At 37.1% G+C, this 23,153-nt stretch overlaps 1 protein-coding gene across 4 annotated transcripts; it reads right to left on the reverse strand.

The window, feature by feature from the left end:
• Positions 1-138: 138 nt before the first annotated feature.
• ush1c (Usher syndrome 1C) lies at positions 139-22,975 on the reverse strand. Of its 4 annotated transcripts, none has more exons than XM_028004988.1 (20): positions 22,842-22,975; positions 20,556-20,623; positions 18,828-18,971; positions 18,601-18,739; positions 15,703-15,811; positions 15,589-15,613; positions 15,453-15,510; positions 15,178-15,366; positions 14,349-14,408; positions 14,121-14,177; positions 12,740-12,882; positions 12,377-12,442; positions 12,157-12,287; positions 11,956-12,011; positions 5,538-5,579; positions 4,938-4,991; positions 4,745-4,844; positions 4,249-4,358; positions 4,044-4,099; positions 1,019-1,706 (listed from the first exon to the last, which is right to left on the reverse strand). In XM_028004988.1, exons 1-20 carry the CDS (start codon positions 22,875-22,877, stop codon positions 1,694-1,696), a joined length of 1,656 nt encoding a protein of 551 aa, XP_027860789.1. In that variant the 5' UTR covers positions 22,878-22,975; the 3' UTR covers positions 1,019-1,693. The 4 variants fall into 4 exon arrangements, with proteins under 4 accessions (XP_027860799.1, XP_027860781.1, XP_027860789.1 ...); XM_028005008.1 differs by lacking the exon at positions 1,019-1,706 and adding an exon at positions 2,406-3,903; XM_028004998.1 differs by lacking the exons at positions 11,956-12,011; positions 12,157-12,287; positions 12,377-12,442; ... (9 more) ...; positions 20,556-20,623; positions 22,842-22,975 and adding exons at positions 6,504-6,566; positions 7,476-7,604; positions 7,703-7,756; ... (2 more) ...; positions 10,972-11,136; positions 11,349-11,943 and having other exon boundaries at positions 139-1,706.
• Between the last annotated feature and the right edge of the window lie 178 nt (positions 22,976-23,153).

Genomic DNA, 23,153 nt, shown 5'->3' on the forward strand with positions numbered 1-23,153 from the left:
ATTCAAAAAGGTCCAATATTGCCCCCTGTAGACACATAAATGCAAAAATGGTTTCATGAAATAAATCGATACAACCGCAAAAAAAAAAAAAGAGAAAATCACAAGATAGAAAGGTTGGTAAAAAAAATCAATAAACAGTTCATAGTTAAATGATAAATTTGATATGTTAAAATAAAGTATTAACATCAATGTTTAAAGAAACCTTGGTTGCAGCTTGAACTTGATTGTGAAATGAATAAGGCATAAAAAGGAAGAAAACTAAATGCCAAATAGGAGGAATGTTTGGAAAACATATACTGCATTAAACAGTATTTACCTGTATTTATCATGTTACTAAGTAACAGGATAATTTTTTCATACAATGCCAGGTTAGTTTGAATAACTTATTTTCCTTAATGGATTAAATCATTATTTGAAAACTTCGTTGTCTCTTAATTTGCCAGTTTTATACAGTCCAACACATGCATAGGATTTACAAAAATGTAGAAATATAAATATCCCGTCTCTGTAAAAAAAAAAATGTAGGTCTTCTCCCGGCAATTCACCTCACTAATTTCACTCATGCAGTTTTTGCGTGCATTCTGGTGAAATAATTTTTTATTTTATTTTATATTTAGTAAATGATTAGTCCCTGCCTCACTTATTGCTCTTATTTGTCTGGTGAGTTCCCTACCTCACACCAATAAATATGAGCAAATGGCCGTTCTGTCCGGGACGATGACTGCTGAGAAGATGGTTCCACAGGTGTGGAAGGTGAACTCAAGTCTGATGCTTTTACTCATGACTGTCAAAACTGGAAAATACCTTTCAACTGAAACAACCGAGCAGAACTAAGGAAGAAATTTCTGAAGATTTAAGACCCTAAGCTCACACTTCAGCATCTGATTTAGGTCAAGGTCTGAAGGGTCCGGTTCATATCATGCAGAAAGACACAGTCAAGTCATTGAATCTGTTGGGCTCTATAAATGTACTGCTTATGCAACTTTTCAGATGTAATGACACCACAGAATCTGTCATGGTTTTTTGCACACTTGAGGTTTGATGTAGCAAATGAAAACTCCAGATGATTTTTTTATATACTAGTACAAAAAAAAAACCCACGAACTTAAAGACAGTGACATTTTTTTTCCATCGCTTGTATATAAAATACTAATTCAGAGTCCCAAGCTCTTATACATCTAAACAAAAATGTGGATTATATACTGGATATGCATATTTCTGCAGAGGATAGATGCAAACATAACCTTTACTTAAAAATACTATATTTACAGTACTAAGTATATAAATTTGTAAAAAAAAAAAAAATTTATTAAAAAATCTCAAATCAATATTCAAGCAGAACCTCAATTTTAGTCTGACCAGTTCTTTATTGGGGTCAAGAAAATTCTGAACGCATTATTGATTATTTATTCAAATTCCTCCTTCATTTGCATAGTGACTGATGCTAGCATAATAGAAGCCAATTATTTCCAGTTTTTGCAGAAGGGAAGGTCTAAGGGAGAAATTTGATTATTGATTGGACCATCCATTGACAAAACAAGACAGAGAAGATGGCTATCAGTGATGCAGCGTCAGTCTGAACGACAGCTTGGCTCAGTCCCAAAACGAGATAAAGCAGAAAAAGCACAGAGCCTCTCAGTCTTCTCGTTGAAGAGGTTCCTCCTAATGAATCTGGTTTTAATGGCTGGTGGTGTTAGAAGAATGTCCTGCAGGAGAAAGGAGCAAAGTTAATAAAAGAAGTTAAACAATAGAAGCTTTTTCTTTTATCTGAAGTGTAATGCAATATGAACAGAACAAACATGTATTTGTCATTTTCCTATTATAGACACTGCACAGTAACCACAACAAACAGCGATGGACTAATGCAAATGAGTTACAAGACAGTCACTTTTTCCAAACTACTGTGATGCAAAAAAGTATCTAGAGATGCGCAAATTGTTCTCTAGAGACCTGATGGTTTTCAGTTTAACAGTCCTCAAAATAATCTCTTCCTCCCCAAACAACTCTCAATAAATCACAGCTAAGTAACTGTGAACATCTGACAGGTGTAAAGAAAAGGTACAGTACAGATTGCTTTTAAAAAATACAGGGGGAAATAAGTTCAAAAAAGGAAAATAGGATGATAATATTGAAACTATGAGTACGTTCTTTTATGCTGTTAATTTTGTTAAATTTACATCTTAATTTTACATACAGCATGAGGGCGTTCATTGCCCATCTGTCTTAAGCTGCATAAGAACAGCTGGTAGTTGTAAACTAGTTGCCCCTTTAAAGGATTTATTGTCCTTTATATTCTGAATCCTGAATAAAATTATGATGGATGCTGCTGCAGAATATTTCAAAGAAATATGACAAAGAAAAATACTTCTTAACATTGTGATTTTATTTATTTTAGACCTATTTAGAAAAAAAAAAAGAAGAGGATGAAGAGGTGCAATTTTTGATCGTTAACCTGGAGGATATAATAGATCCCAGCTGAGAAAAAAATAAAATAAAATTGAGGACCTTTAACCCAAGTCTGAATAATATGTATTTTATGTAATGTATATTTTTAAGTTGTAAAAAAGCTTTTGAAGTTTTTATGCTTTTTTGGAAAAATTCCCAGATCAAGACTAGAATCTGCCTAGAAACTGCAATTGGTGCATCTCTCACATTACATGCAGGTCATGTCAAAAGTTTACATGTAAACATCATGCATTTCATATTCATTTTGAGCTTTTAGTGATTTATTTAAGCCATTCTTTTTGCACATATGAATTACTATAAAGCTTAGAGCTACAGATGAAACCTGACAGGATGCTGCTGACCAGTAAAGAATCAAACCTTGAAGCATGTTTGAAAATTACAAATGCTCTTTATGGAACAACTAAATGTTTTCTGAGGTGAAAGGTTTATGTTCAGAGGAGACAAAGATGAAAACAAATATGGAGTCAAGGAGAGCTATTCGGCCATGACTTGTTTCTCTGTCTGAGTCCTAAATCGTTAGCTATACAGGAAAACCTGATATGGCACATCAAATCCGATTTGGAAAAGGATTTTAAAAAAGGATAATATTACATCTTCGGAATGGCCCAAACCAGAAAAACAATTTTAAATTGTTTATAGTTGTCAAAATGTCAGTCATAATTACTCCAGAAGCTTGTTGATGACCACAACTGATGTTTTGTCTGCATCCACCTCTAGGACATTTACTCAAATGTTAATAGTAGTTTATGAAAAGCTACAATAAGTTCAAATGAATCACCAAAAGCCCAAAACTAATACAATAAGTGGATGTAATCTTGTGACAGTAAATTCAATAAAAACATTTCATACTCAAAGGTTGGAACAGATTTTAAGACATGTAACAGTCAAAGAAACAACATCAATCAGAACAACTGCTGAAGGCTGGCAGGAGTCTGCGGTGTCCGTGGCCTGAGAACATGCAACAACATGTTTATGGCTCACTGAGTCCAGCACATACACAAAGTGATCTGTCACTTATTATAAATGTCTTTAAGTAGCAAGAGTGTTTTATTTAAATCCTCGTTTTGACAGTGTACATTCAAAGTCATGACCGTTTTCTATGGAGCAAACCAAGCAACAAGGAGACCATAAACCTGACAGGATGAGAGGAAACAAACATTAAAATCCTCTTGCTGTCTTAAGTATTCAAGTTGTCAGAGAGACTGTCACATGTCCCCAAGAGGAAAAACAAAAACAAAAACAACCGCCACACCAAACCTCCCCTCTGACGTGCAGCAGAGAAGATGAGAGCTGAAGGCTAAGTTGATTACCAGAACAAGGGTGAGGAAGGAAGAGAGGTGGGGCTAGTGCTGAAGCTGATAGCCATGTCTGTAAAGTGTTGCACTGCCTTCAAACACCTTTCTTTTCACAGGGGGACTGACTGATGCTGACTTAGGGCTGCATACACATGCACACACACAGAAACACGAGCCGCCATCTGTAAACTACTGAACCACTTCGTCATATTTCAAAAGATTCATAGCTTAGCACGTAAAATGCAACAAAGCGTATTGGAACATAACAAAAATAAATCTTACACTTCATCTTCATAATCCTTTGGAGGGGACACAGCAATCACAACATCGATCCAGTCCTGAGGGGTGAAATGATTTTAAATCTCTGTGATTAAATCAATACAAAGTAAGAACCTCAGCTGAATGTATAACATATGTTCAATTAAACTGTGTACAGTATATTGTTAAAATCCAGAGTATGTCTTCTAATTTCTAAGTGGTCTCATACCCCTCCACTGTTCCAGGCCCGAGCCAGAGAGTTTTGTCCCTCTTCTAAAGTAGCGTCAATCAGGATCTTCCCATTGACAGCCATGAGTTCGTCACCAGGGACAACCCCTCCTGCAAACGCACAAACACAAAGAAACAACAGACATTTAAGATGCAAAAATAATCAGCATTAAGGCCTTCCTAAAACTATCACAGATGCACAGTTTAGTCAGTGCAGGAACTAACTGTTGATTAAAAACATACAAGGTCTAAAATTTTCAAATTATGTGTTGAAACATAAAAATAGGCTGAAAGTGGATAAAAGGTTAAATGTTTTGAATGTTTTTTTAAAAAAAAGAAACAGACAGAATAAATTATTGTTTTGATTCTCTGTGAGTTTTAAAAAAAATTAGGATTTTAAATCACTTAGTGCAACAAATCTGCTCCAAACAGTAATATTTCAAACTCCCTACATGGTTGCAGTATAGTTAAATCATGGAATGAAGAATTCGGCTGACCGTGCTTATCGGCTGCACCGCCTTCATACACTGAACACACCACCAACTTTCCAAGAGGAGATTCAACTCCCCCTTCAAGAGCAAGTTCAAGTTGTCCGGCCTTAAAAAATAAAAAAAATGAAGAAATCATCAGTCATGTTCTAGAATGTGAAAAAGAATCAGGCCTTTTGTTTTAACTATGAAAAAAAATTACCTTTTTGATTTTTAACAGTCTCACATCTCGCCCATCTACCTGCTCTGAGGAGAACTATTGATCAAGAAAACAGGGAAGGAGAAAAAAAATCACTTGGATCGTAGCTAAATGAAAGTGACGAAATAACAGACTTGACGGCATTATAAATGGTAACCTATGTTCCAAATGAACTTAACCAGCAAGAGGAAATCATGAGTACAGATTTTAGTAGCTTTAAAATAGAGAAGTGCTGGTTGAGAATAATTACATATGCAGTAAATTTTATCTCTTCTGTAACACTTCAGAGGATGTGGGATTCTGCTAAGAGAGATATTGAATGTGACCAGTTAAGATATTGACTGAGACCAGTCAATATCTTAACTCATCTTACTGATGAAAAAGATTCAATGTAGACCAAAGGTTAGTCTTTGTATTTTATGTATAGTTTGAGTCTACCTCCCCTGGGAATATAAATGGAACAAAGACAGTTCTTTAATCTGTTTAAACAGTTCTTTAAACACATCAGTTGATGGGTAAAAAAAAAAGATAAATGTTTCTATGCATGATTTCTGTCAAATAAAAGAACTGAATCTCCTTTTCTGTAGCCCAAGGATACAATACCATGGAGTAAGGATCAAAGTCGTCCACGTATTTCTGAAATCCCTGAAAGAAAACATCAATATGTAATTAATTTAAAGTGAATACACAAAGAGCAAATGAAGACAACATTTAGTGAACATGAGTTGTGTGACAAGAGGTCAGATTTCCTTTGACAACCAGTTCAGTGTAAAAGTTTGAATATAAGCCTCAACACTGAAAAACCGCAAAGTTTCTCACAAATCAAAAATAATCTGACACATTTTAACAAGAGTGATTCTCCGTTCAACCACAGAAGGAAATAACACAGATCCACGTCAAGTCTGCAGCAATTTCATTTTACAGGAGGAAAAAGGAAACAGAACCAAGCTCTCAGGGTGAGTAAATCACATTTATTCAGCCCAGAGTTTCCAGTACAGAAAAAAACAAACATTAATCTAACAATTCATTTCCAGCTACTGCACAAATGCTCTTTGATGTAAAAATAACCCTATATATGCCTTGTTTTTATTTATTGTAGTATAATAGTTGACTTCGGTAAACATGCCTCCTCCTGCATGTGCAATATCATATAAATTTAATGAAACCCATAGGAAAAAAGGCATTCCTGTCCCGTCGTAATGCATAAAGAGCTTAAGTGTGACGACAGATGTTTTCAATCAGCATTTTTAGTGGTGAATTCAGAAGGTAAAATCCCTCTTTAGCAATAAAAACATAATTAACCTCCCTAGTGACACAACAACCACATGACATGCATTCCCATCCTAAACATGTTCATGGCCTCTATATTTTGCTCCCAATCAATAAAAATACAGTCATGCATGAACCACTTCATCAAAAAGGCAGGGGTGCAACTGGTGCAGAGAGAAGACAGGGAAAAAACATGGAAAAGCCATCACTGAGGGTCCAGTCAGGGAGACAAAAAGGTAAAACTAGAAAAGGAAGGCAGCACTCAAGCATAGTAGGGAAGGTACAAGAAGAAAGGATTACTTGTTTGTTGTTTGATTTGAAAGACGAGTTGAAAGGCACCATCCGTTTAAGCATTTCTGGAGGCTGAAGCACAACACCGGTTCAACGTTTTCAGTGAGATTGCAGGAATAAAAGAAAAATACATTCTTCAGTTTGATACTTCAACAGTTTCCAGGCCCTGTGGGAACTTTGAACCTCTATTGAAGTCTGACATCTGATTACAACGCATCAAATATGTCCACAGTAACAAGCACACTTTGCTGTTCCAGTAAAAACAGCCCAGAGTAACAAAAATGTAGCAAAATACATTTTCTCTAACATGTCTGTCTAAACAACTGCAGCCCTGAAAGGATGCTTAAATGCATTACGTTTATAATAAAATAATTTACAAATATTTTACCAAGATGGCTGTTATTCTTCCATGTATTTTTTTTTTACCAATAAGATATTTAACTATAAAAGAGATGAAGGAATAACAACTTCATGTTCTACATTTCTTGACCAGATCCAGTCAAAATGTAAACTCAGAACACCGAAATAGTAAGCGCCTACGTGTGACTGAGGAATAACTTTCACAATACCTACGATCCCCAGAGAGAACAGGAACGTACATTTCCTTTTCTACCTGCAGCAGCAGCAGCTACAATTAGCAGAGATTTGTCTATGTGTCATTTTATCTCTCACTGCGGAGGTAAAGGCCTGTGGTGGTGCTAATGGCTCAGATGGCAAAGTGGCTGTTTAAGGTTTCATTTGTAATCAGGAAAGATGATTGCTCTTTACCAGCTTATCCAACATGCCGCAAACACAACTTGATTTGCCTGTTTTAATTAAGGTTTTGAAGAAAAATACTAGAATCTTTGGCCTGTTTGAAATAAAAATAACAGATTGTTTGGAAATCTGGAAAACTTCCTAGGGCTCTTAAAAGGAGGCAGACATTGATAGCTGCTGCAGCTGATGGCATACTGTGCCAGATGACCCTAATAAGCTTCATACCAGGCCATCAGAACGGACAGCAGGTCGGAGCGGATCTGGCCGGTTAGCCTGCGACTGCGGCAGCATGACGGGCTTTGACATGACGGGAGCCATCTGACGCCTCTGGTTAGGGGGACTGGGAGCCAGCTGCTATTGGATCACATATCCAAGCAAAACATTTACAAAGCTCAGCCGACTCCAAATACAGCACAAGGTTGATGTGAGTTTTCACAAGGAGGGAGGCTTACCAGCTGACTGCTTGAACTGGAAATATGACTGACATGGGAGGTGTTTCTCATCACCTAGAATACAAGGAATCCTTCAGTTGTCTGGCTCATGCTAGAAATGTCAAACACCCACCCAAAGTACTTCTCATATTTCAATACATCACAAACTCCAAGTGCACAGCAGATCTAAAAAGAACTCACACTCTAGCTAAAATTTCCATTTTTTCCTATCTCCATGAATGACACCATTTCAAAACTTATTCCACCTTCAAAGTGAAGTATACACTTTGAATTGTACTTTCTACAGTGCAATAGAAAATACACTGAGGAGAAAAAAAATGCAAGAAAAATATAAAAAATAACCTTGACACATTGGTTTGGAGTCCCTTAAAATAATACTTTTTTGAAGCCCATTTTGGTACAACAGTGGTCTCAACCTGCAATCCTCGAGGGCCAGAGTCCTGCAACCTTTAGAAGTGTCCATTGTTCTACACGCTTAAATTACTGCCTCACTACCATGCAGTGAAGCTCTACAAAACTCTGCTAGTGAACTTATATTGGAGCCAGGTGTGCTGAAGCAGAGCAACATCTAAAAGTGGCAGAACACCGGCCCTTGAGGAATGCAGTTTGAGACTCTGGCTCTACGGGTTTCACTTCACACAAACCTGACATTTTCTCATGCATGTCTACAAATTTAATAGCCAATGTAGCTGATGGTAAAACATTCAGAAAAACATCCACTCGGGGGTGCTCAAAACAGTAGCACACACAGGCTTTTGTTAAAATATCATCACACGCTACACACCATGCAGCATCCTGCTCACTATGTTCTATAAAAACCACAGAGACACAGCTAAGCATCAGCAACCATCTCTACAGTTCATTCTACCAATAAAAGCTGTAGAGAGGCTCATAAGAGCACAAATGCTCCTAACACAAAAACACTCATGATTTTAAAGACAAATCACAATGAAAAGGCAATTCGCACTCGTCATACTTCTGTCATGAAGCATGAAGAAGTCAAACCTTTGGACTTGAGGGGTGAGACATTTCACTGGTAGATGCATAAATCCCCCCTCTGGGGAGGTAGCCACCTGTTTCCCACTCACTCCTGTGTTCGGGAGGGCTGGGAGGATGTTGGAAGTGATGGTGGTGGTGGTGGTGATGCTGGCGGTATTCACGTTCTCCAGAGTGCTGTGGAGGAGGAGGCGGAGGAGGAGGTGGTGGTGGCGGAGGAGGAGGGGGAGGCAGAGGATGGGGGTGTGGCGTGGGTTGAGGGGAAGATGGGGGTCTTGACGTTTGAGATGGCAGAGGGTAGTTGGAGTGAGACGGGCGGCGCAGTTGTGTATGTTGGGGATGTGCGCGAGGCTTGTGCCCCTTGTGTGTCAAAGTGGATGGAGAGGATGGAGGCTTCCTAGGACTGGGGGAAGAAGGAGGCCGGCGCTGTGGGGATACTCGAGGTAAGGGCGGGGAGTACTTAGGGATTGTTGGATTCAATTTGGGTGAGGGTGGGGGGCGAGGCAAGGGAGGCGGAGGCTGGTTTGTGGTGGGCTGAGTCGGGACTAGTTTTTTAAGAGGCCCCCTCAGGCTCTGGTCCACCTCATCCAGGTTTATGTCGTCCAGATCAGTGGTTGCTAGGTTGAAACCACCAGGAAAATGCTTCACCCTTGGCTCTGAGCCAGGAGAACGAGGTGGGGAGAGCTTTAAGCCACAAACAAATAAGAAATACTTTACCACCCATGTAAAATCTTCCATGAAATCATCCATGCTAGAAACAAACTACAACTGTTGAAAAGCTCTGAGCATAGGAAGGTTCAAACTGAAGACTTTGTACCTCTGGGGATTCATTCTCCACACAAGAGATCTGCTCCAACCGAGTCTGACATAGTCGCTCCACCCAGTGCTGCACTTTCTCAGACTCCTCCAGGTCTTCCCTTTCAGTCTCTGAGACCTGGGATGGAGTTACAGCCAGCCAGAATCACAAACTAGAGAAAAAAACCTTCACACATACTGTCACCCAAGACATGACACAAGGCTTCACTGGAAAAACTGCAAACTGCCACAGAAATTTCAATAAACAGCACATTTGGATTCACTTTGAAGCTCTTCAACATTACTGTGGGTAACAAAGGGAAAGATTTCAATCATTTCTTTATATTTGCTTCCAAATGGCAGATTGCTTCTATCTTTTAAAGTGGTTTTAAAGAAATTACAGATCCAGCAGTGACACTCTTTCATGTCTGCTGCTCCAGACAACAAACTCCAGATCATTCAGGGGGATCCAAGGTTGCTATCAGGCCTGAAGGAATATATATTATTGATTTCTAGGAATATGTTCCTAGAGGTACTCAGGGATTCTGGACATCCCAATGAAAGGTATACCTCCCAGTGGTATGTGAACTTGACATCTATAACAGGTGATTTTCTGAAACTCTACCCCAAACATCCAATGGATAATGGAGATTTTCACCTGATCTCAAAGGGTGAACCCAGTCATCCTTTTATAAAGGATCTCATAGTCTCCATTATGATTCATATGTTTTCACTGTAGCTAAGTAGAATTAGACTAACAATGGACAAAGACACATCAAGGAATTTAGCAATGAAAAGTAGTGGAACAGAGAAGGGCCAGTAAATTAGAGGTTTGCTTTTAGGCTTTAAAACTTTAAAGGTCTTTCTGCCACTTGACAAATCAGAACAGCACCCACAGATTAGCTCTAATCAATCTCCTGCTCCATCCCACTATCACTTATGACCAGGACTCTAAGACATTTGAACTGATTTGCCAAATGCAGAAACTGATTCCTCATCTGAAGAGAACCTTAAACCCTTTTTCATTTGAGAGTATTTGTTTCAGATCTAGAGGAGCAGACTCTTGTTCCGGCTGCTTTGTACTTGGCTGAAAACAGCTCCAGGTCTTGGCTCAAACAAGAAACATACAGTATGTCAACTGGACAACAAAACTCCCACAACCTCCTCAGCCAGAAGGGTAAAAACCTGACCCACTGCCAGCATGAAAAGCACATTGTTACTCCTCAGTTCAAGCTTTGACAATCAGTTGCAGTCTTTCAGAGGTAATAATGATTTTTAACTAGTGTTTGTTTGCTGGGGAGAATTAATTTTACTGTCAATCTGTCAATGTGTGGTTAGACAAGGCAGAAAATTGCAAACCTGGGGTCAAGATTACTTTAAAAGATTACAGGGCAAATTGCTGGGAAGCAAAGTGAGTGGAAAAAGGGGAAGCTTTGATTAAATATATTCCTCTGAGCTGAGACTACATCTTTTCGTACCTCCTGAACCAGGCGATTGATCTTTAGTTGTTTCTCCCGTTCTTGCATTCCTTCCTTCTCTCTGGCAAGTTTCAGCTCAAACTCCATCTCCTTCTTGTTCTTTCGCTGCTCCTGCAGTGTGTCTGTGTTGGACATTTTCTTTTTCTTCTTTTTCTTTTCTCCTTTCTGAGGCATCACCAGATGGGTAACGCAAAATGCAAAAAATAAAAATAAAACACAGCCACTGCCAACTAAATAATACAAACACAAACTGGTGCAACACCAACACAAGAAAATCTGAGAAAACGATCCCTGCTCACTTCCAACCATTTGAGTTAAATGTCAGATTTCAAGGTAAACTGTTCAGATCCACTTCACACAACACAACCAAACTGTACCTTTCGCAGTGAAGGCAGCTTCCCCTCATATCGATAAAACCAGCCAAATGCTAAGGATAGAGATGAACACACTCTTCATGAAAAATTAAATCACAAACTTAGTTTACATTCAAGTAAAATCCATACAGTTGAGCATTTTTTTTTTTTCTTGAAATGTGAAATCTCACACAACACAGCACTCAGAGAGGCATTGTCTGGCTGGGAAGTAGCACAACATTTTTAATTAAAGATAAAAACTGTATTTTAAATTATGAAAGAGTTGCATTCAAACTAAAAATATGACTTAAAAACAAGCAAAGGAGACATGAGGAATTTAATTAACTTTAGGTTGATTTATTAAAACCTCTGACTAATAACTCACTGTATTTGTAGCTTTTCAGTCATGCGGAAATAGTTGGCTTTGTAACTTTGGGCTGTTTTAGAAAAATCTTAATCTTATTTCTAGAAAAATTCTATATTCTATTCAACCAGAAACTTTAAAAAATATATGTGAAGAAATTTTCAAGTCTGCTCTCATGGTTACATTATTGTTGTCAAAGGAAATCTGAAACTTTTGTGTGTCAATTAGCACAGCTGGCATAAATGACACCTGAAACTCCAAACTCACTTGGCTGTCTTGCTCATCTTCCTCCTCTTCCTCTATGAAGGAGCTGGCTCCATGAACTAAGAGAAGAGGCCGTAGAAAACAGCACCGCAACCAGCAGACACAAACGAAAACATGCAGGAAAAAAATATTTGAAATAAAACAGAAACAAGAGGAGGAAAGTTTGGAACAGAGGATTCATGCATTTTAAACTTTTGATCATACGTGAACTCTTGGCCTTTGGAGGTTTCATCTCCGGTGAGGGGCTCTTTGAAGGGCGGGGACTCTTTGGTCTGTCTTTGGATCCCCAGTCCTCCTCCCACTCTCTGTTGTGTTTCCTTTCTGCTGCTTCAATACTATAGAAGATATTTTATTAACTTAAAAAAAAAAGCTAAAAAGCTCAACAAATATATTTTTAATTCACTGAATATGGACAATTTGGTACTTTTCCATCTCGCTTTTATAGCGCTCCTCTTCCTCCGCTACTTTCTGGGAGATCTCCATCTTTCTCCTATGAAAAGCATCAAAAACATCAAAACCCCAACATGAATCCATGTTCAGATATCAGGACTATAAATACAGGGAATATGATGCCAAGTTTACAGATGCAATTTATAATTTTTAAACATAAAATACAGGGGAAAAAAGGAGAGTAATTATTTTTTATAAACTCAAAAAAAGTTTAGCTTCTGCCAGATTTCAAATAGTCATGCAGCAAATGCCTGTGTGGCAGCTTCTTTTGTTTGAAAAAACAGAACATTTATCAGTGTCTGGGTGAAGCTAATTAAAGGTTGTGCAGTTCACTCACTGTCTCTCCTTCTCCTGCTGCTCTTTAATGATTTTGTTTGTCTCCATTGCAACCTTCTTCTGATGCATCAGTTCCTGCCTCTCCACCTCCCGGCGGGCTTCGGTTGCAAGGCGCTCCTCGTCTGTCATAAACAGCTCACTTCCCTAAGAGAGTGAAAACCGGCCATAAACAAAAATCAGAGTGCCTTTATATGCAGTTGTTGTTCAGCCGGGTGCACAGGTCTAATACAGGGACAGGAAAGAGAACGTCTTGGTGAAGAAATGCTTCTTTCAGGTCATTAGGAATGTCTTTCCTTCTCAGCTTTGTGCTAACACAAATCTGTATCACATGAAAAACAGCAAACTGCCAAACGTCCTTCTTTTACAGAAATAGTCACACCATGTCTGTAAAAAGTTATATTCTATAAAAGGAGCAAGAATATGTTCATTTTTACTTTACTTTTTTCTTAACAGAACAGCACTTGTGTGTTAGCACAATAAAGGCTGGATTTATACAAATTGACAACCCAGTCACGTCTGAAACTTTGCCATTATATCATCGTAGAGAGGATTCATTCGTATAGAAAGCACTTTTTCCAATGAATGTTCTGCCTACTGCATATAATTATTGTTGCAGTGTTCCCTCTGCAGATATGCAAGAAAAGACACAAAGCGTGGCACACAAGCAGAAGTCGTCTGATTTTGGAACACAGGCCATTCTTTCAATACCCGCTGATGGAGGATGCAACATCCAAATCAAGACAAACTCACAGATAAACGCATTAGACAGGCACCAAGGAAGACAATAATAAGACATGACTGCTTGTCTCACTTACACAGTCCCCATCACTGACTGCAAGAGCAAACAATCTGTCAAGTGACTTTACGGAGGATAAATGTTGCTCCTCCAGACATTTTTCTAAGCTGTCTATTATGGAAAGGTTATGTTGGTGCACATTATTCAGAGTGATGCATAGAAGAAAGAAAATAATGTTTGTGGTCTTGCACTCATGACAGATGGTCCATCCAGTGAACCACAGGGGCCTGCAAACAATTCAAGTTTCATCCCAGTTGCAGGATTTTCACTCCACAAATAAAGATAAATACGACAGCACTAGTTGCTTAGCAGCAGTTTGTTTAATTGTTGTCGCAGAATTTTAAATTTGATCAAGAACATTGAGATTTACTCAAATGTATTTGATTTATATCAAATTAAAGATAAATAGAAAGTCTTTGTGAGTCCTTTTAAACAAAATACACTTTATAATTTAAATCTAGTTAATGTCTCAAAATTATGTACATTACATTATAATTTAATGTATGAGTTTTAATATAAGACAAAGTACAAAACATTGTACTCTAAAAGGTATAAGCAGTTATTGGACAACACAGTGTGTACTTACAGCTCCTGTCAAAACCGTGATAGTGAGACTTCTGCTGCTCTTCAGGACTTTCACAGCCTTAAAATTGAGATTTAAAAGAAACAAAAGTCATCATTCAAATTTCTTAGACTGCCTCTTAGCCAGTCTTTCCTTTATGATTTATAATCAGCTGCAGGTATATGTATTGTGTGTGTACCGCTATATAAAACAAAGAAAATTAATGACAGATGTTGTCATGAACAAAATCACCTCTTTGTGGTCCAGAGCGGTGAAATCCACTCCATTCACCTCCACAATCTGGTCTCCAGCCTGCAGTAGATAAAACAAGCATTGACTGTATGAGAGCGGTAACACTTTGGAAAAATGAAAATAAAAACCATAAACTACAAGTATTAGGATGTCCTTACATGTCTTAATAATTTATTTGTATTTAATAACACAAAGCTAATGCATGCATATTTCTTTAAAATAAACCTTTTCAGCCTGTTTTCACATGTGTCTCATTATAAGAAAAACATGCTATTTTTATTTATTGTGCTGGGATTCTATGTGACAGAATAGCACAAAATAGTGAGAGAAAAAAGAAAAGAGGAAAGGAAAAGAATGATATTCAAAAACATTCTTACAAATAAAAATCAGTACATTATTGCGAGAGAACACAATACTTTAGAGAGGTAACTCAAAAGGAAAAAAAGTCTTCCATGTTCCCTAGGGGGCTCTGTTGAAATTAAAACCTTGTTAGCCAAGAAAATGAATTATTCTTAGAGTAATGCATCATTTAATAACTCACAGATCCTTCCTCTACTTGTTGATTAAATCTATTAAAATTATGCTTTGTGAAAAGTAGAGCTTTTTAAAGCACACTTTCAACAGTAATTACAGTTAATTGTAACAGTATTAAAACAATTCCTATTGGTTACGGTAATCTTATTGAAGAATGAAGTTATTTTGAATCAATATTTAATCAATTATTTAAAAATCCAATTAAGTGATAATATACACACTAAGAGAGAATTAATTATTGCTTAATTTACTCTCCTTTATCGGAGACATCATAGAGTCCTGTTGGAGAAATCACCTCAAGTCCGACTTCAGCAGAAAGGGAGCCTGGCTTGACGTTGCTGATGTAGATCCCAGGTTTCTGGGTTGGGCCGCTTGAAATGCTGATGCCCATACCCTTAGTTCCCACAAGACTGAGGAAAACCTTCTTCTCCTTGATCTCCTTCCCACCAATAGACGCCAAGCCGGCCACACTGCTTCTCTTCTCCTGAAGCAGTACAAACAAAACAACTGAATAAAAAACAAGAGTTTTTGAGCCGGTTAAAGCCATGAAAAAAATATGGAGCCTGTTACCCCGGACTCAGACACAAACTGGTCCACAAACTGCCACTTCAAGGGTTCATCAGACAAGCTGGAGCGAACAAAAACACACAAACTAAGCAGCTGTTTTTGGACATGCAGGACACAGAAAAGAATTAATAAACCTGACCTTTTTACTGGGATCATCCCCACGTCTGTATAAAAGACAAATGAATAACAAATCACAGATATAGTGAAGTATTAAATATTCTTTCTGGTACTGACGACACAAAAGTCAACGTACGGCGAACTTTGAGTGAGACAATCTTCTTGGTCTTGATGAGGCTGATGACCTCTTCGTGGATGCAGGAGGAGATGGAGTAGCCATTGATTCGCACGATCTCGTCACCCACCTGTAAATCAGTGCAGACCTTAAAATTGACACTTTCATTTCAATGAATCTGCTGAGGTCAGAGACGACGTTTCTGCTAATCCAACATTTTTACATTCCTGTTTGATCAACAGACCATGATCTGCTGATTTGTACAAACCATTTTAGTTTAACAATTTGTCTTGGAAGTGATATTTTCTTCACTAAATCGTTTTTGCAATAAGCTTCTAAGAATATTGTCTAAATATACAGGAACTGAAAAGAAGAGAACAAATAATGTCTCTTTACAAAAATGTAGGACTCTCTAAAAGTCCTACATTTTAGTTTATTTCTTACAAGAAGATGCTTTTACATGATTAGTGTTTAATTGTATATTACAGTAAGACCCACATCTTTCAGATAATATTAGGCTACAGAAACACCTATAGTCAAATTGAAATATAATCTGATTTTGTCAGACAAGAGCTGTTAAAGGGATACTCTGGATTTTTCAATTCTGTGAAATTATGCTCACTAATATTTCCCTTACCTGTAGTAGAAACATGTGATTGCAACATAAGTTTCCTTTAATACTTTAGTCTATTTTTAGTACCAATCATTTTCTCTACATTATATATATAAATCAGCCTTTTTGTCTCTAATAATGCTGCACCATCTATCTACTTTTATCTAAGGATCTATGGATGTTTTAAAAAGACAGCAGGTTGCTAGTTCTGCATGAAGCCCAAGAAATATTCTATGCGTTTGCTTCCTGTGTCAAATTATTTGTCAATTTTAATTTGTTTAGAAATTAAAATTGGCTCACATAGCCAGAGACTCTGAAACAGGGGCTGGCCTTAAATAGAAACATTCAAATTCTGGTGCTGAAATTTCATTTTGTGTCCTAACTTAACCATCTGCCCTATTATTTGAGCTTTGCTTTCTTTTTACAAGGCATGATAATGAATACATTAATGTTTTGTGAAAAGGAAAATCACAAATAAAATGAGTCCTGATTCTAAGCCTGCATGTATGTTTATTTCTTCCCCTGTAATTGTGTACATAATGAACTGTCTGGAATGAATGAGTCTGAGGAACTCAATGTTCTTTTGAGTGCAGCACAATCTGCCAATTCATTAGGGGCACACTATTCGTGAGCGTTACGTTCAACAACACAGCTGGAGAATTTGAGACCGATTGTATGTTTGTAATCTTGCAGGGCAGAAAAGAGCCAGTCGGCTCCAAAGACACCATTATGAGCCGTTCTATCTGTTATATCAACACTGAGGAAACAGAGATAGAAATGGCATCTGTTTTAAAACACAAATCTGAAGAGCTTTTCATAAATACTTTCTGGAGCAGAGCCATCTTGGGAGTAAATGGGATCTACTCCAAATAGTGGATCCTTTGAACACAGTTCTGATTTAACAATCACACAAACTGTGTGTTGCATGGTCATCTCAGGTCCCACATACTACGTAACAAAATACAAAAATAATCCTTTTATTAGAAATGGTTTGACAAAAATGTAAACCTACCATGACCAAGGATGGAGACAGGTGCAGAGGTTTTTCTGTCTCCAAGAAAATGATCATAAACGTACTGCCAGGACCACTGAGGAATGGTTTAGAATAGTGTTTTACAAACCCTTTATTATGGGAGCCAAAATCGTAAATTTAAAGAACTTACTGCCTTTTGTCTTTTAATTAATTGCAAACTGCTTGTGACATTTATTATTATATTTATCTGCTCAAATAATAAACTAAACAAAAATGGGTTTTTTTCTGAAAAGGATTTCTGTAAATCATCACAGATATAAAAATAAAAAGGTCTAAAAGGCATCCAGTTTTCAGATTTTTTTTAAGGGTGGATTGTTTAAAGTAAGGATGCATCGATATGGAAAATATGAGTTAATATCAATACTTGGTACTGATATCGATTAAAAAGACCACGGCTAATACCACTTTCACTGTAACATTATCAAATACTACATGACCAACGTCCTCCAGAAATAAATGGTAATAATATGGAAATAATTATCGGTTTCAATATCGGGTCACTTTTATTTATCAGACCAACATGTTAAAAAATGACTAATATTGTCGATACCAATCCATATTTTAAAGTCTGCTTCTAAGTAAAGGTTGATGGATGTTTATGGTCCAAATTACTTCAAATTAATGTCAGTGCAAAAATCTGGTAAATAAACAGTAAATATTTTGTTTGTCTGTGACAAGATATTTAAAGATATTTTTAAAAATGCATTTGCTTGAAGAGCCTGGGCCACATTTAGTCACTCTAGAACTGTGGCCATACAACAAAGCACATTCATAAGTTTCAGTGGTCTAGTAAAAGACCAGACCTAAATTCAACCGAGAATATGGAGAACACGTGAAAACAGGTTTTCACAGATGTGCTCCATCCCCTCTAACCAATCTTTAGTTCCTTTGCTAAGAAGAATTGGATCATAAATTACCTTTGTAGATGTGAAAAGCTCGGAAAGCCATGCTTCATAAAACTTGCATATAATTGTAGCAAAAGGTGGTTTAAGTAGGGATGGACTCACTTACACTTGAAAACCATATAAACCATCTACATGAAAATTATGTGCAACTTTGTGTCACATAACTCTGATCAAATTCATTAAGGTTTTGGTTTAACTTCGCATAGCATAAAAAGTTTAAAGATCTAAGAACTTTTGCAAACACTAGAATAGGGTACGAGATATATTTTTCTTGATTTTAATATGTGCAATTTTTTCTCCTAAAATGTGTGACAAATAGAAAACTGAAAGAAAGATACATTTTTTAGAAATATTTAATATCTACGTACCTGAAGGCCAACATTGTAAGCTTGTCCATCTTTGACAATCTGTGAAATGTAGAGTCCACAGCCAAACTCTAGTCCTCCTCGAACACTGAGACCCAGTCCGTCACGCTGTGTTCGATCCAAACGCACCTCTTTGAGTTTCCTGAAGTTTAATCAAGTTTATCACTAAGATACATCACAGCTGAAACTGTCTCCATAGCAAAACAGCTAAAATGCTGTCCTGCACTCACCTTGACCTCTTAGGTGTGAACTGGTCGTACTCGACTTGGTGTTTGAGTGGGATCAGAGGCCGGATCGCATCAAACAGCGGAAGCCGTTTTGGTTCATTGATGACCAGTTTCAGGTCTCCCACCAGCACCCGCAAATCCATAGACCTGAAAGAGAGAGAGAATGGGTTACACCAGTCTATGGTGGGTTACTTTGAAAGGTTGAGTGAACACAAAACATGGTCAGGATTTAAATTTATGGAGGAGTTAGAAGGATAGGCTAAAAAACATTGATATGCAAAGGAATATAAGAATTAGGTTTTGACTATCATCCCTTGGTGCTTCACATGATTTAGGAGGGAATGTGCAATGCTTAATAATTCTTGAAAGACCACACCCAACTTTAGGGTCATTTTGTTGTGGCATGCAGGTAGTCATGTCTGCATTACCATAATCCAACTGGGCAGGAATATCATGAAGAAATGAACTCAACCTGCTTGAAATGCTTGTGACGGGGCATTAAATAAACCTTCACAAACTTCAATGTGAAATTTGTGAAGGTTGAAGCAAAGTTGTGTTTATTTATAGTAAAGTCATATAGTAAGCCACCATTGTGGGGTGCAGTTTTTACCATGACTGCATAACAATAAATATACTGCTCAAAAAAATAAAGGGAACACTTAAACAACACAATATAACTCCAAGTACGTCAAACTTCTGTGAAATCAAACTGTCCACTTAGGAAGCAACACTGATTGACAATCAATTTCACCTGCTGTTGTGCAAATGGAACTTTGTACAGAACAAAGTATTCAATGAGAATATTTCTTTCATTCAGATCTAGGATGTGTTATTTGAGTGTCCCCTTTATTTTTTTGAGCAGTGTATTTAACTTTTAAAACTCTAAAAAAAATCTAAAAAAGGGAATGAAGCAGTTCAACCTACCTGAATGCCCCAAAATAATTACGATTTTACAATTAGATCATTTTTAATGCACACAATCATTTCAACCAGACAGTAGAAGAAGACCATAGAATATGAATTCTAATTTACTAATTCACAAGCTTCTACACAGCAACCAGATTTTTTTATTGCACATTAAAAATAATACAGATAATGATAATTAGTTAAGCAAAGGATCAAGAATAAATATATCATTGTATGTCAATGGAAAAGATAATCCAGTCTTCTCTCTGCTGCAATTCAGATGGAGACAAAAGAGAAAAGAAACTACACATGGTATGCTTGTTTAATTATGCATATGTGTCATTTCAGCCCCATTTGAAGGACGAGCATAAAAAAAGAGCTTTTGTGGATAACTAGTCAAGCTTGTCGGAGCACAATGGAAATGGATCAGAGGCTCATCCAATGAGGCCACAGGACTCTGCTTCTGTACAAAGATTAATTGAAACCTAGAAGACTTTTAGCCTACTGGCCTCATTAGGTTCACCCAGTTACTCTGATCTCAGTAAGCAACAAGCTTCAGAAAAGATGCAAGACAACTCAGATTAAATGAGAAAACATATCACAAAAATGTCATAAATAAGACGAAACTAAAAGTAAAACTGATTTCCAGCATATCAATAATAAGGGCTTTACTTCAAGACTATTTGTTTTTTATTCGAAGTAGTTCTCCCTAAATGACAAGATCTAATAAATACTCTACAGGAGTTTACTTAGACAAAGATATCTGGTTTTAAACAGCAACTAACACTCACTTCGACCACCTGAGAAATGACAGATGGTACTCACTGGTGATACATGCGGAGAACATCATAAAGGTAATCCTTCTCTGCCTCATTTTCAATCAGCAGTTCCACCTGCAACAGAACAGAAACATCTGGCACCATCCATCTTCTGTCAGCTCACCGACACACACGCACACACACACACACACACACACACACATACACACACACCCTTCTGTCCCACCCATGGTCCCGCCAACGCCACGAGGGGCCGAAGCCATCTACTAACCTGATGATGGCTCAGGTGCAGCAGGATGGTTTTCAGGAAACGCTTTGGCCAATCACTGATGCACATTTCACCCTGATATCCCTTAGCTACTTTTTGATAAATCACACACTAATTTCAGAACCTGATTTCATTTAAGCAGAGGAAGTAAGGGTGAAACTAAACTGTGGGATGATCTGAATCTATGACCGCTGTCCTTTTCCATCAAAGCACTAGGAGATAATAGCTAGAGAGGCGGCAAGAGGAAGGTCAGTAGTGTCAACTTACATCTCACAGACATGACACCCAACATTCGCACACAAACGTATCTTAAACTTAAACTTAAGATTAAAGGACGATACAAGAATATCTTCAAAAGGTGAACTTATTTCAGCAATTTGGTGAAAAAACTGAACCTAATACAGTCATGAAATATTTACATACACTACATTAAAAGATACACTTTTTCATGATGACATCTATTAAAAATCATCAGTCTCCTTCTGACTTTGGAAAAAGTATAAAAACAATGCTTCTTCCTAATTCTGACATTAGCCAAAGAGAAATCATGTTTTCCTATCCGACATGACATTAAATAGGGAAGACTTAATTTTATTTAATGTCAGAAATTGAGCAGAGAAAAGTTATGTAATTTTATTTAGTCTGTGTAAACGTAGTTTCAGCTAATCCTATAAATGAGCTTTACGTTTTGAATGTATTTACAGAAATAGATTCATTTGAGTGATATTCCAATTTATTGACATGCACAAGTATTTTTGATGGTAATGTTTTATGACGACAGGTCATCAAAATGAAATGGGTGTGTTCAAAACACGCCTGACTTTATGACCATTGTAAATGTCTGTTGCTTAGTGCTGCTGGAAATGGTTAGCCCTGCCTTGAATTGAACCACAGACTTTGGAATCATAAAATAACAACGTTGGAGCTCCCTGTGTGTCGTGCATTTATATCGAAGGGCAATGTATACTTAGGAGTAGATTATACAATATTCACGTATAAGAAGTGTTATAATGATTAACATTTTTACATAAACTTTGATCAAATATACAGCTCAGGTGGGTTCTAAGGCACAAAAAACAACAATCCAAAATTATTTTGAATCAGGGCAGACATGACCGTGTCTGGAAAAACAACAACAAAAGACTGAATGTGGAGAGCCTCTAATTAAACCCATAAATTATCTCGTTATTTCTGCTTGGATGCTCATTTGTGGCATATTATCTAATGCTATGTTGCCCTTTGTAGAGACAATATGGGCCCTGCCTGGCAGCACAGATGGCCTTGTGGTGATCCCTGCATGCTCCAAGGATAAAAATGCCCCAGCCTATCAGGTTTCCTTTCTCAGTTATTCTATGCTCTTTGATAGTTTTAAAGGCTCATCTAAATAATATGACTTCTCAACAGCAAGAAAAATCAAAGATTAAAATGTGTGTAACCTAAATGTTGTCAAATCACATTAAAAATGGCTAAAAGTGGAAAAGGAGCTGAAACTTAATTTTATTCAATATAATCAAAATATGATCATTTATCTGAGTTAATTGTAGGTCTATAATAATTTTCTGTTTACTTTGCTCAATTGAAGAGTTTTAAACAGTAAATTCCCTCTTCACTTTTTAAGTCCACCCTAGTTTTAAAATACTTTAATCTGTAAGTACATAATACTCTTTGTACGATAGAATTTTGACGGGAATTTCTGTCGACATAAATAATCTTTTATTATGAAGGAATGTTAAATACCTCAAAATAACAAGATTCACCCCAAAGTACCTCTAGTGACAGTAATATTTTTTTCTTTGTTTGTTTGTTTTTTGTCTTTAAATATGTAGATCAAGATAAACAATAGATTAAAGAAATTGTCCTGACTCAACTTTGGTTTCTTGTTCAAACCAACTATATTTTAAAATAATTCCTGACTGATTCAGCTCTTTCAGAAATAGGCCTCTGTGTGCGCAACATCCTCTCCGGTGGAAACACCTGAGACACCGCAATAAACAACCAGGTAACACAGTACCATTTTTTATTAAGATATTATTGGAATATATAATAAAAAGTTGATTATCTTACCTTGTGTCTAAATTCTCGAGCAACTTTCCGCTCCATTTCTGAGAGAAAGACAAAACAGTCCGACCAGAGAAGAGGTGGTGTCGCTGAAGTTTTACAGGACCCAAGCCAGTGTGGTCAAGTTAGGCCAAACAGGCGTTTCCGGTTGATATTTTTTCGCCACGGACTGTTTCATGGGGCTTTTATGGTTATCATGCAATTATAAATTATATTTAAAAAATAATCTTTTCTAAATGATTTTTCCATGTGCTTTAATTTATACTAACCTGTCAAAAAAAATACTTTTATTTTGAAATTTTAGACAGTCACCGCTTT

The sequence above is a fragment of the Xiphophorus couchianus genome, chromosome 2, assembly GCF_001444195.1.
Source record: "Xiphophorus couchianus chromosome 2, X_couchianus-1.0, whole genome shotgun sequence".
Classification (NCBI taxonomy): Eukaryota; Metazoa; Chordata; class Actinopteri; order Cyprinodontiformes; family Poeciliidae; genus Xiphophorus; species Xiphophorus couchianus.